The sequence below is a fragment of the Cibotium barometz genome, chromosome 11 (assembly GCF_041138505.1).
Source record: "Cibotium barometz isolate CiBa-2024 chromosome 11, ASM4113850v1, whole genome shotgun sequence".
Taxonomy (NCBI): domain Eukaryota; kingdom Viridiplantae; phylum Streptophyta; class Polypodiopsida; order Cyatheales; family Cibotiaceae; genus Cibotium; species Cibotium barometz.
The window spans coordinates 2017057-2031689 of NC_141056.1; the positions used below are offsets into that span (position 1 = coordinate 2017057).

The following is a 14633-nucleotide window of genomic DNA, read 5'->3' on the forward strand; positions in this document are numbered from 1 at the left end:
ACTTAGATGCAACTACCCTGCTTAACTCGTGCGGTATGTTCTGCATGCCAACCTTTGAAAGTATGAAGATTCCTTTGTCCCAAATCATACTACAAGGCATGTTATCCAATTGGCTCGTCCATAAATGCACAGTCTTCTAGGCAACTCGAATACGACAATCATTGAGACACTTTCTAATGATCACTTGTACAGCCCAGCTAGTTGTGTCGAATCATGTCCAACACTGTAATTGTAGTACAATCTCTTAGTAGGCAAAACCTGGAAATACTATTTGTTGACACAAGCCTTGTTTGAAATAACAACTATTGGTGAGTAAACCCCCCCACCCACACACACACACACTCGAATGTGTTTTTGTAAATGTGGTGGTCAAATTGGAGATGACATGGCAATTTTTTTATATTTTGCAAATTCGTACTCGTAGTGATGTAACAGATGATGACATGGCAGATGTTAAACATTGTGTACAGATGTGGCACGATAGAGATGATATGTGGCAGGTAGGGCACATTGAGAAGAATAGTAGCAGTAGATGACAGTCGAGTGTAGCAATGCACAAGCTCATGCGGTGCCCACACATGATAGCTAGGTTTTGGCCATCGAAGAAGGTGAGACAGCAATGTGCACTTAACGATACTCGCCCAAGATTTCTAGGGTATTTATGCGTCCATGTGTTATTTCATACATTTCCTTACTTTTTTTTTTTCTCAGGCGTTTATTTTCTTCCTACTTTTGGTAAAATTGTACGTCATCGAGCTCCTCATACTGTTGCAACCCCCTCCCCCCTCCCCACCCCTCCCCCCCCCCTCGCCCCCCCCCTTCCCCACCCCGCTCTTTATCCACCATTTTGTTTTGTTTTGTTTTAACAAGCTGGGGTTTACATGGCACAAAATGTGTCGTGCAAACTCGTAAGGAGAACTCTTTTGTCACTAGTTTCATCTCTGCTCACACCAGCTCACACCAGGGAGACTTATCTACTCCCTTAGAGTAAGACCCTGGGAGACCTAGCATCATAAATTGCTCTAGGTGTGATAACGACCAAGTACTTTTGTTAGGGAGTCCACATATTGTGGGACTTGCCGGCACGCTGGCTCACCCACTAAAACTCCTGAAACTCGGCGGGTTTCCAAAAAGGATCGTATCTGCCATTCAGCTGCCCTCCTCCTCCTTGCTTGTGTGCCTCTCCTTACCCGCTGCTTCTAGCCCATCTAGCACTGCTGGCTCTGAGCTTGCCCACTCTTAGGTATGGGATTTGCTTCTGGCAGCTCTCCCTAGTGATGAGTTGACTGAGCATTTCTAGAATACTCGTCTTCTGGGTAGAGGCTTCTTCCAAGTAGACTTTGATTCTCAAAAAGCCACATACCAGGCACTAGCCTGCAGCCCTCTTCTCCTTGGTTTTAAAAAAAATCGTACAGATTCTGATCCTGCGGTAGAGGACCAACCCCCATCTCACTCAAGTTTCCAAGCCTCTTGCAAGCCTAATGAAGTTGTTGAGGTCCATAGGCATTGCTTTTGTTCAAGTTCTGGAGGTCCCTACCCTCCCAGGACTACCCTCATCTACCTCAACAACAATCAGGGGTGCCCATAGATGTTGTCTGCCTCTGATCCATCTATTTTAGATGACCACGTCATGTTGCAGAGACTGGATGGTTTTCATTTCAGACGGAGGATGGAGATTGCCGACAAATCACAATAGTGTTGATTCTAGTGAGAGCAGGGCCAGGGACTATCCTAGAAACATGAGATACATTAGGAGATGAGGTGGACTTACTCAACAGATGCCATCATCTTTCTTTCGCCCCACCCCTAGTTACTCCTGCACCTTGCACCAGCACCCCACCCCACTAGGCAGTCTAATGTTGGGTGATGGTTAGGGATGGCAAGCATCCTAAAACCCCACCCCATGCCCCATACGTGGAGCATCTCAACCCTTTATGCCTCTCTCGCCCGACCCTGATGCAGCCTCCTCGCAGGTGAGCCTTGCCCTAGACGTGAAGCATTGCAAACCTCACCTCGTCAATCCTGCTGCGGACTCCTCGCGCGTGGGGTATAGCTCACATCATATTCCCTCCTCCCCTAAGAGAGGATTTCTTCCATGAATGGGAGGAAGAGTTTACCCATGCTTTGACACACAAGATTTTCTATCTTGAAGACTTTTAAATGCTTGCCTCCCCGGTGGCTACTTATGCAAGACATTCCACCTTCTTGACATGTGATGCATCGAAGTCAAGCACAAGGTTTGGTCGAACCTTTCACACTCTTCAGCCATGAAGATTGTCTCATGGAATATCTACAGGTTAGGTTGGGGGTTATCTTTCCTCGCCATTGGAGACAGTTTGTAAGAGCATTTATAAATGGCCCGATTGACATTCTGCTCATGTAGGAGCACAAATTAGATGACAATCAATGCAGTCGTCCTGGCAAGCTTCTATGTGGTCAGAAGTCCTCTCCCCTCTATGATTGGGGGCATAAATATCAAGGATACCAACATGTATATTGTCCTGGCAGGCATCGCAACACCATGAACAATAATGTAAGGCAAGATGGACTCAAAAATTGAAATACATACACCACCACCCTCGGAGCCTACAGCCAAAAAGCAAAAGAGGAGGACATGAAGGGGTGGTGCAGCTTGCTAAGAGAGCCACATGGGAGAGATTTATACTCTATACACGGCATGGATTGTTGGATTGAGAACAGCATTCACAGGTTTCCCTCCTCCCTCTTGTAATAACAGATGAAGAGATGCAAGATGTATCTATGCCCGCCTAGACTATTGCATTCACAGGTTTCCTTGTATGTTAATGATTGGGTTCTTCATAGGGGAGGATGTACATACATTACAGGTGGGAATACAAAATCCGATCATTGCCTAATGGTTTTGAGTGTCAGAGATCTTGGGCAACATGGCTCTACCTGTGTCTGCATTCACCAGCACTTCGACGCGGATGATGAGCTTTCCCGTCATCAGGTGGCTGTGACATCTGGAGCTCCTAATAAGACTTCTTTGATGTCCCTCAAGGTGTTGCACATGCATCGCATACGATCAATGGTTTTTACTGAGAGCACACATGAGATTGTTGATCATGCTCATAGGTATTATGTGCTAAATGTGCTAACATCACCGTCGTGTCTAGTCATAATGATAACCAGCCTTGCAAGATTTGGATTAGGGGAGGAGTAGAGAAATGCGGTAGATGAAGAAAAGAAACATACACAAAGCAAAGAGAGCGATGAGAAGTGAGAGACACTCTGGCAACCATGTATGTGCCACTATGTGGTGACAAAAGATCTTAGGAGATCAACACCACACCTATGAATTTGTTTTTGGCTTTATACACAGTTTGACTGCCAAAAGAAAGAGCTTTGCACTGTAAGGACTGTGAGCATTCCATGGAGAAGGGAGAGTATCGATACCATGCTCATGAATAATTTTGGATCCAAATGGATGACAAATATAATAAACACTTTTTTGCTACTCATGGTCCATGTCTCACCATAAAAAGTGTTAGGCAGACAGTTGCAAGATAGTTTCAAGATGCTCACGGTATTATTCATTAGGATCCTACTGTGGTGAGACAGCTTGCAACCGACTTTTAATGTTAGCTACTCTATGTTGGGCCTCATGGGAGAGATTTATACGGCAGAGACTGTTGAATTGAGATTAACATTCACAGGAAGCCCTCCTCTACAGTTTGTCTAACAACAGGCGAAGAGATGTAGGATGTATCTATGCTCACCTAGAACGCTTCTACATTAATGATTGGGTTCTTGATGGGGGAGGATGTAACATGCATCACAGGTAGAACTATGAAGTCCGAGCACTTGCTTGAGTATCAGAGAACTTGGCAACATGGCTCTGCACCTTGTGTGTGAATTCACGAGCACGTTTACTCGGATGATGAGCTTTCTTGGCAGGTTGCTGACATATGGAGCTCCTAGGAATTCTTTGATAGCCCACTTGCATTGCATATGATCAATGGCTTTTACCTCAAGGCAGCCTTACAAAGGAGAGATTAGATTATTGATCATGCTCTTAGGCAATAATGCGTATGGCCTTACAGAGGAGACATGAGATTATTGATCATGCTTATAGGCAATAATGCTCGTGTGATAACATTACAGTCATGTCTAGTCATAATGATACGAGCCTTGCTGCAAGATTAAGATTAGGGGAGGAGTAGAGAAATGAGAGGTAGATGAAGCAAAGAGAGCGATGAATAGTGAGAAACACTTTGGCAACCATGTATGTGGTGACAAAAGATCTTAAGAGATCAACACCACACCTACAAATACAAATATGTTTTTGATTCACACAGTTTGACTGCTGCTAAAAAGAAAAGAGCTTTGCCCTGTTAGATTGTGAGCATGCCATGGAGGAGAAGGCAAAGTATTGACACCATGCTCAAAAATCATTTTGGATCTAGATGGGTGGCAAATGTAGTACACTTTTTTTCTACTCATGCTCCATCTCTTAGCAAAAGACAGTTGTAGGATGCTCACGATACTCTATTCATTCAGATCCTACTATGGTCCGACTTCTTTAATTTTTTTGCTTCTCTCTATTTCTTCACCTCATTGTCCTGAGAGAGAGAGAGAGAGAGAGAGAGAGAGAGCACAATAAAAAGGTGTGGGCCACCACCATACCACAACTAAATCACCGAAGAGATGAGGATATCCCTTGATGCTTTTTGTTTTCGGCTATAACGAGGTGAGAAGATGGTTTATAAGCAAGGTAATTATGAAATTAAAGAACATGCCAAAAATACTCATATACGAACAAAAACGTAAGAACTCCATGACCATGACATGAGCATTCATCAAAAAGCATAGAGATATAGAAACAAGTGAAATTAGTCTTCAGCCATGTGATAATCCACACATGAAGGATCATGAGCCATGAAAGGCCAATGGTGTGTACTCGAAGAAATGGCCAAAGTCCCAAATCACAAATTATCCAAAGTTCCCTTCTATGAGCCCTTAGCCTTATTTATATGTGCTGCCTTATATTGCTTATTATTCTAATTTTTAGGACTTGGGTATGAAAATAACCCCTTCATTACATGGTTTATCACCCTCCTGCTTTTGGGATGACTTTGGGGAACAAATCACCATACCCTTCCAGGATATATGAAACATTGGAAATATGTACTCTTTCTTCCCAATAGGAGGAGATAAGACAAAACGTAAGCTAATTGCAACCAATTACATTGCTTTTTGCGATTGCTTTCAAAATCTTGGCAAAAGTAATTAGTATAAGGTTGGAGCCGATCTTGTAAAATATGATTCATGACACTTTGGTTGGGAGGAGCATTTTTTATAATATATCCTATAAGGGAAGAGCATTTCTCCTTAGTTAACGGAATGGGCTAAAGCGAGAAACTAGCCCTTAGTCATTCTATTGACTTTGAGAAGGCTTATGAGAGTTGAAGGAACCCTTAGATGCATGGGGTTCTCTCAAGATTGGATTAGATGTGTGTGCTTGTATAGTGATGCTCATAGTCATATACTGGCATGTGGTGATAGAGGAGAGTGCTTCTAGATCTCTCGATCTGTTCATCAGGGTTGCCCCCTTGCTATATCTCATTGTGGTTAGTCTATACTTACGTAGAGAGGAGGAATTTTTGGATTTGGAGCACGCAGATGGCACTACTATGTTTCTCAAGGCCTCCAACATTTGCCTTTGCTCTTTTTGGATTGCCTTGGACGAAATTTGATCAACGATGCTCTTATCAACGAGCACAAATCTGTTGGTTTTTCGGTTAGTGACTTAGTGAGAGTCAATTGGACATGGAGAACCTCGATTTTCTTAGATTGAGAGAGGCAATACTACAAGATACTCGGGATGTCAGGTTCAGATCGATGTATCACCTACATTATAGTTTGCACTAGTTCTCCTAAGAACTAGTGCAAACTTGGGATGTCAGGTTGGGATCAATATATCCCCCACACTGCAACTTGCACTAGTTCTCATGAGCATAAGGAAAAAGTTGCTTCACTGGAGCTCTAAGATCCTAGACTCAGCCTCTAGAGCCTTGGTGATTGACCAAGTAAGTATTGCTTGCCTCAATTGGTATATCGTCTCATGTTGTTGCTTCTCACTAAGGTGCATTGGTCAGCTTTGCAGAGATTGGTCCATAATTTTCTTTGATCAAGTTTGGATGGCACAATATAGATACTCAAGCCAGAGTTGCATGGAAGGCACTCAACCATGGAAGAACTACTTTCTTTCTCAGATCTCCAATTGTATACCTTGTGGGGGTGGAGACTAGATACCTAGTATATGGAGATAGATTGTAGAGCACCTTTGTCTTCCCTCATGTTAGCTATTTCTAGAGCTTGGAGCAAGATGAGACCCTTCTTGAGACAAAGCATCTCGATATCAAAGGATGAGGCACACAAATAACCCATTATGTGGAATGATTTCAATAGAGATAACTATGGTCTTTGGTTGCCTCTGGTTATATGCGCAATGGCTAGCTAGGAGAGATGTACACCAATAGTCATGCAGTAGAAGACTCTTGAAAGTCTTTCCATGGATCATAAAGATGCCTCCACCTAGCCCCTCGGGGGGAATCATAGATGGATTGAGTAGATTGATGCAACTATCTCCCATGAATGGCGCTTTGGCACATTTCATGATGAGTATTGCCCTAGATGGCTGGGTGCTTTTTGTAGGACAGGTGTACCACTGCAAGTATTGGCCATGTGTAGGAGGGAGACTACATATTCCATCTATTCTAGTTGGATGGAGAAGATTGATGAGATGTGACAGCCAAGACTTCATCCCAAAAGTTGCAAAGTTGTCCTTCACTCTGTGATAGTTGTGGGTCACTCAGGGAGGCACTCAAGTATCTATTGACGCTCCCTCGAAGTCTGTGACTCAAGGTTCTTAGTTCCTATGGCTTTATGGTAGACAATTGTCAAAAATATAGGTGTAGAAGGAATTTTCTATAAGAAATATGCATGTTGATCGTATAATGATGGATGTGATCTCGACCTTAGGCCATGATGGTTTGTGACTTGACCACTACCAAATCATGGATTTATGAAGTTCTCATCTCATTGTGTTGCCTGCAAACACCCTCTCATGACTACCATTTGGATTTTATTTAATCTATTGGATATTTTCTATCCTTTACTTAACACTAGTTTGGTAGCTCAACAAGACACAAATATGTCTTTTCAAGGGTTTGCTAAAAATTCATATCTTATGAATGGGAGCGGTATTTTAGCATTTATCTTTTAAGGCACATCTTCATGAATGTGATAAACCTTAGAAATTTATTAAAATGATCAAGATAACATTAAATATAACTGATAAATCACCATAAGTAGAGATATATCTAGGACTATATTCCAAACAGGTTACGAATTTACAACATAGGTTCTTACATGAAAGAAAAAAATATTTTTTCTAAACCTTACATAGTATTTAAGAGATGAGAGAGATTTTTTATAACAAAAAATTTATTGCATTGATAATTAATTTAGTTCTTAGAATCTCTTTTTAGTTGTTAAGTCTTTGATACCCAAAATATGACAATAGTGTGAGCTTATATAGGGATTTATTTTAGTTATACTAGTAAATCAATGTCTCCACTAAAGTAAACGATCAAGAATACATATCTAATTAGATATTTTAATTTAGTTAGAAGACAAGGTGATGGTCTTAACTTTTAAAACTACATTGATAACAAAACAACGTATATGTACTCGTGCTTATATTTGGATCATCTAGTGAGAAACTTGTATAAATTTATTATTATATAAAATGACTAATAATCTACTTAAAGCTTTATGAGATGTTTAAAAATGTGTGAAGTAGTCTCTCATGCTATAATAAATATGATTCAAAATTTGTAAACTTTTGTCTAAAACAAAGTGCTTAAAAGGATAGGTATATATGTGATTGGCTCTCACAAAATGCACTAGCAAAGCATAACATTGTATAGCACGTGTTTGCAAGATGTAGTCCTAGTCTATGATTATTTGATTAGCTATTAAAATCTTCAAAAAAAAATTTAAAGATAGCTAAATACCTTAGAATTTTCATAAGATGAATTGTATTACACCATATACATGTTTATGAAGCAATGCATATTCAAAAACTTTGGAAAGTAATGAGAAATTGGCCTTTGATCCAAATATAGTCTAAATAGCTCCGCATTATGACTATAATTTGGTCTATGTATTCTTATGAAATTGAAAAGTCTAGAGGTAACCAATGTGATCACAAAAATCTCAATTTTCCTTCACTATGTACCTGATGATATCAGAAAAGAAAACCTTTGATTCACTATCCATGTGTTATAAATATTCCATAAAGCTAGTTAGTAAACATGACATAAATATGTCCTCGGACACTTTTATGTCCTATTACCAAACTAGTGTTAAGGCTTGAGATCAATCGTTGTGTTGCTACAAACACTCTCTCATGATCATCTGGATTTAAACTATTAGGTAGTTTTTATCCTTTATTTCATCCCCTTCAAAAGCACCTCCTCTCCTAGGGAAGAATCAATGCACATCCCTTAACCATTGGCAGATCCTAGTCCACCTGAGAGTCGTTTTATGAACCAAATGAGTGTGAGTATCACCCATAATACAAAGCATGCCTCACAGCCTTATTATTCTTAGAAGTCTCAAGTTTCGAAAAGTTCCTTTTGTAGGGAAATTCTCAACTTTGGAGAGACTTATCCGACTAGTTGAATAAGAATCTAAGAGCCCACATAGTTGTGAACCTAAACCCGAAGAGGAGGAGGATGAGCCATGCTTCAGTGAGCACGTGCCCTCCATAACCAAAACTAAAGGACAACCAAAAGTGCCCACAAACAAGCTGGGGGTACTATTTTGAAAGCACCAAAATGAATGGCATGTTACCCTATCAAGGGACTAATGACGGTCTTTATGATCTTGGTGGATGATGATGTTAGTGTCATTATAATCACCAAGGATTTCTAGGAGGCCTCAGGTGGTCCATCACTCATAGATACAAGCCTCGTGTGGTCAAGCGTGCCAATGGGAACATAGCCAAACCCTTAGACATTTGACAAGATGCAAAGATCAAGACCTTCATACTAAGTTTCCACCACCTAGTTGTGGTGATAAATTTTCGGAGAAGAGAAGGGTGATTCTCGGAAGGCCTTATATGAGAGAAGCAAGATTGATTCATGATTGGGAAAACCGATCATGTTTACATACATAAAGGTAAACAATCCTCCTTGAAGATAAACTTGAAGATAGGAAAGACGCATCCCATCATGGGTCGAGGCATTCTCACCAATGAGTGACACAACTCACACCACTTCAATCAACATGTGTAAATGTTGCAACAAGTTGTTGGGACAATGAAGATGAGAAACAATTTATTGGATAATAAAGATGAGAATCAAGACTATGAGCCTCTTCGAGAGTGAGTGACATGTTGTTGGAGCAAAATGGAGGAGAGGACCACCTAAACGGAACCATAGCTTTATGTCATTTTTTTAAGAAAATGACATAAATCTATGATTTCATTTGGGGATTCATCACATGGGTCGAGGCATTCTCACTAATGAGTCTAACACAACTCTCACACCACTTCGGTCACAACATGTAAATGTTGCAACAAGTTGTTGGGCCAATGAATATGAGAACCAATTTGTTGGGTAATGAAGTTGAGAACCAAGACTACAAGCCACAACTATGGTGAGTGACATGTTATTGGAGAAAAGTGGAGGAAAGGACCACCCAAATGGAACCATATCTCTATGCCATTTTTTTAAGAAAACACAAGACCCATTCTTGAGGTGTAAAGTTTTTTTTTTCTCTTTTCTTTGGAGTTGGCACAGAATATGTTGAAGGGTTTGCATCCTCAAATTGAGTGTCCATAGCGATGGAGACATTATTTTTGCCAGTACTTATATGTAATCCACTACATCATCCACCCCTAGGAGTTGTGCATGGTTTTGTCTTTCACGTTTTTCCTCTATGTGTTCATTACACTTTTGACATATGTTCATTTGAATGTTATTTTGGTATGAAACTCATGGTGCTATTCACTTTGGTTTAGGAGTTGTGCATGGTTTAGTCTGTCATGTTTGTCCTAAATGTGTTCATTACACTTTTTACATATGTTCATTTGATTGTTACTCATGGTGTTATTCACTTTGGTTTACATGGTTTCTTCATTGATGATTTTTATGCTAATATGTAAAGAGCAGCCTCATTATATTATAATTCTACTATTTCTATGTTGTAAGCACTCTTATGATGCTCCCAAGTGGTCATAACATAAGGAACCCCGCTTAAAAGGTTTAGAGGATGAGCATGAGGAACATCCATGGAAAGCCTTGCTTGATCGAGAGCATGCACATGATTAGATAAACATTCTAAGAAAAAATTGATATATCCATCCTCTCTACATTGGGAAGCCCTATGCAAGCTAACGCTCTTTCCATTTGAATCTTACATTGCTTTTAATCACATGAAGTGACTAATATTATGTGTTGGATTTCAGGAAAATAATGTATAGTAGTAATAATGTGGGAGTGGATTTTTTGTGATTGATGCCAATGTAACACAATGATGCTTATTCAAGAGTGAATTGCATCCACATGTTACCACACCAACTAGTAAGAATGTATGGCTACATTGAAGCTACTCACCAAAATGGTAACAATGCACATCCAAGAAGTTAAAATGTTATCATTGATTTTCACTCACATTGAAGACCTATCCTCATCACCAAAAGTCCCATTTAAAAAACCTCGCTAATTAAATCTAAAGCCTCAACATCAACCACCCCCCATAAACTTGATCTAACCTCAATGTTGACAACGATGTTTGGACCTGAAGGGTCTCTACCACTAAAACCCTTTCCTCCACCTCGAAAGAATAATAAAAGCTACAAGTTACAGTGCTAATCTCATACCATTTCCAAAACAACCAATGGTTGTTGCCAAGGAACCTATTTAACTAGCCAAGGCTCCACCAAACTATGAATTCCCAAAAAGTCATCAAAGAAAACCAAGAAGCAATCTAAAAGAAGTAAACCATATGCTAATCCAATGCTTAATTTTCATGATTACTCCTCCCTCAAGTACTACGCACTCTCATCTAGCTACCAAAGAAAGTTGCATGCCCTCACCCCCAACAAACTCCTACGGAGGAGAGCCGTAAAATTAAAAATAAGGTAGCCTTATGCTAAACGGGTGTACTTTTTTGGGGCGAGCATTTTCGAGCGAGCGTTCTTTTGTTTTGAGGCAAGCGGTTTCTCTCTCTACTCTTATTGTCTCTGTCTACTCTTTCTCTCTCTACTGTCTTTCTCTTCTCTCCCTCACACGCTCTCTCTTTCTCTCCCTATTGTCTCTACTGTCTTACTCTTTAAAAAGACAGTGGACAACGTTTAAACTTTCAATATTGTCCAATACATTCCAAGACTTCTACACACCTACAAGATGTTGAGCACTAGACACCATGGGCCACTATCATTACAACTCCTTCATTACAAAGACACCATATTATGAACTAAAATTTCCATTATATTCCAAAGCAAATTTACAAGACTACACCATATTATAACAAATACCTACAAGAAGTTAAAGACACGCAACAATATATGAAAGCATGTGTGTAGATTATAGTGTACAAATTGGTGTGATTACGATCATCAGTAGATTATTGTGCAAGAATTTATGGTGGTGAGAAGACTACGAGAGATCATATCGTGACGTTGAAAGCACACGTTTCTTCGGTCGCCTAGGTTTCATACCCTTAATCTATAATGTTTTCAAAGGGTTTCGAATATCTTTCTTCTCACAAACTAATTATTGGCATACACCTAATGCCTCTACTCTTTGGAAAAAAGCATCTCTCTCAATTGAGAAAGAGGAAGACAAAAATAAAATCATAGATTTTTTTATGATGACAAAAATTCCCACGGATTCAAAATTGAGAGAAACATATTAAAAATGTCATTTATTGTGCTTTCATGTGATTACAATAACTGAATTCTTTTTTTGCACAAAGATATATTCTAGCTTGTGGATGTTCTCCTTATTGTCACCATCATTACCTTCACTATCGATAGTAATGTGTGTTCTCTTTCACAATCTCTTTACCATGTCTACATGTTTGCTCTTCCTCCATTATTTCAATTGTTTACTTATTTGGCTCTACACATTTCAATTCCACTAATAGGATACTTCTTATCGTATCCAAGATACTTTTTGATGAGTTTGACTGCAATAATTGACTTTGCATGAATTCTAATTACCATTTGATAGTGAAGATGGAAAATTGTGCCCTCTTTCCAATGAGCAACTACTAGCAAGGCATTTTTTTGTGATAAAATCATGAAGTTTATTTAGTAATGCTTCATCAATATCACTACCACCTAATGATATTGTCACACTTAGCTCAAGCACTTTGAAGTTAACATTTGGTCGATCACTCAGTGCATCTTCATTAACTTCTTTGGTTTACCATGATTTTTCTTTGATTCTATGCTTAAAACCTCATTATTTTCACTTAGCTCAAGCACTTTGAAGTTAACATTTGGTTGATCACTCAATGCATCTTCATTAGATAACTTCTTTGGTTTACCATGATTTTTCTTTGATTCTATGCTTGAAACCTCATTCTTTGATTCTATGCTTGAAACCTCATTATTTTCATTTTTTGAATGTGTAAATTTTTCAGTTCACTGTTTCTCTTGCTCTTTCTCATTTTTGACATTTTACTACATCAGATGCAAAAAAGTAAAGAAATTGTTTTTAAAAAGTTAAAAAATGAGAATACATATTTATTTTAACACTAATAAATGCTTTTTCTGATTTCATACAATAGAAAAAGATTTTCAAGAATGGTGAAAAGACAACGTATTGGATTAAATAAAACAAGGTAAAGAATCACAATGGCCTGCCTTACGTTTTGAATGACTAAGGGTACAAAAGTGGAATTGACGTGAGAAGGTGAGTAGTTTAGTTGACGAAAAGCCCCCATGTAGTCATCACCACCAATCGCCATGGCATAGAGTCCATTTGTAAAGGAAGATAAGCTAGGGTCACCTAGTTTCATATGCAAAAAAGAGATCTCAAATATCAAACGATGTATGGGACCCAAGCCCATAAAGGATAAAATGAAACAAATCTCGTGGCCATCCAAAAATAAAAATAAAAATCAATGAAACAGTGGGGTATTTAAAACATCACCATATAGCTTGGAATTGAACGACTAGCACCCATGCAAGTTTGTGTTAGTATGGATAAAAAAATAATACATATTTTAATTCATTTAAAAATACACCATTGAGAAAGTGAACTGAATGGATCTAGTCGGAGACGCAATTCTGTAAATGAGGATTCCCAATCTGAGAGAGAAAACAAAATAGATACAATATTATACTTATAGATCCTATATGACTTCTACTTGGTAGTGTCATTGGAGGACTCCACCTTTGCTTTGAGGGCAAGGTCCCAAGCGAGTTGGATGTCAATGGAATCTTGGGCGGATGCCTTGGTTGTTATAGGTGGCGTTGAACGCAGCGACGTCGCAGAGAGCGTAGTTGACACATGTAGTGAAGTTTGTTGTGGTATTGAGAGAAGGGTTCAAGAATGGTAGACCCAAGTGTGTGGCTACACATTAACAAGCAAGTTGCAAGTGTGTGGCTACACATTAACAAGCGAGTTGCAGGAAACACATTAGTATAACCTAAAAATACATGCTATTTGAAACACATTTCAAAAACTCTCTCCTCTAGATATGGCATTTGGGAAGGTATGGTATCTCGGATGGAGTATCCGAGGGCCAACTGTTTCTGGGCAAAACGCCACCAACGCTGGCCTTGGAGATGGTGAGGTTAGTGAGGGATTGGAGGCTTTGGATGACGGGGTAAAGACCTTTGCCACTGATTTCGACTTCGGTGACCATGATCTCAAGCAGGTTAGTGGAGGGGCAGCTGCTTTCTTGGGTGAGTGGGCTGGAAGGTGGGTTGAGTTAGCTGCTTTTTTGGGCGAAGGGCCCGCTTTTGACTTGGGCGATGGAGATGGAGCAGAGGAAGGCACACCAGAAGGGGTTGCAGATGGTGCAGATGAAGATGGAGGAGAAGCCCCTGGCGGAGACACAGGTCCTTCTGCAGGAGGGTACCTTTAGCTTTGGTGGGTGGAGCAACTACTGCCTTAGGTGAGGATGCAGCTCTCGGGTGAGACGGTGCTGGAGGTGAAGCAGAAACAGGAGCCTTTGGAGCTGGTGCTACTGATGGGCTGGATGTTGGAGGAGGAGGATGAGAAGCCTTGGGAGCTGGTGAGCGAGCTCATGGGGGGAGGGGTGCATGCTGCTGCTGGAGCTGGGCTTCCTGCTCCCAAAGCCAGAGCTGGCAATAACACCGTCAACATGAACGATGCCAGCGGCGACCAAGGCCACTCAAGGTTCTTCATTTTCCTCAATGGCTTCATGAGAACGATCATCCACATGAATTTCTCATTTTAGCCAGGCCCTTTAATTTCCTCAATGCACTGTGCATGGAAATCAGAAAGGACTTGCATCTCTGACCACTATCCCATTATCACCACCATGGATAATCAAGACACCAGGCACAAGGCTGGCTGGTTCCACACTGATCCAGCCCTTTTTAAACTACCTCTGGTCAA

General features: G+C 40.1%; 1 protein-coding gene across 2 annotated transcripts in view; it reads left to right on the top strand.

Annotated features, from left to right (window-relative positions):
* Positions 1–761, top strand: part of LOC147633651 (varicose-related protein-like) — an 84794-nt gene extending 84033 nt beyond the window's left edge. For both annotated transcript variants that reach the window (XR_015266893.1, XM_086804613.1), the window contains exon 12: positions 471–761. Coding sequence is in view for 1 of the 2 variants with exons in the window: in XM_086804613.1 (XP_086660739.1) it covers positions 471–536 (66 nt within the window). In the remaining variant the exon portion in view is untranslated. The remainder of the gene's footprint in view (positions 1–470) is intronic.
* The last annotated feature ends 13872 nt before the right edge of the window (positions 762–14633 follow it).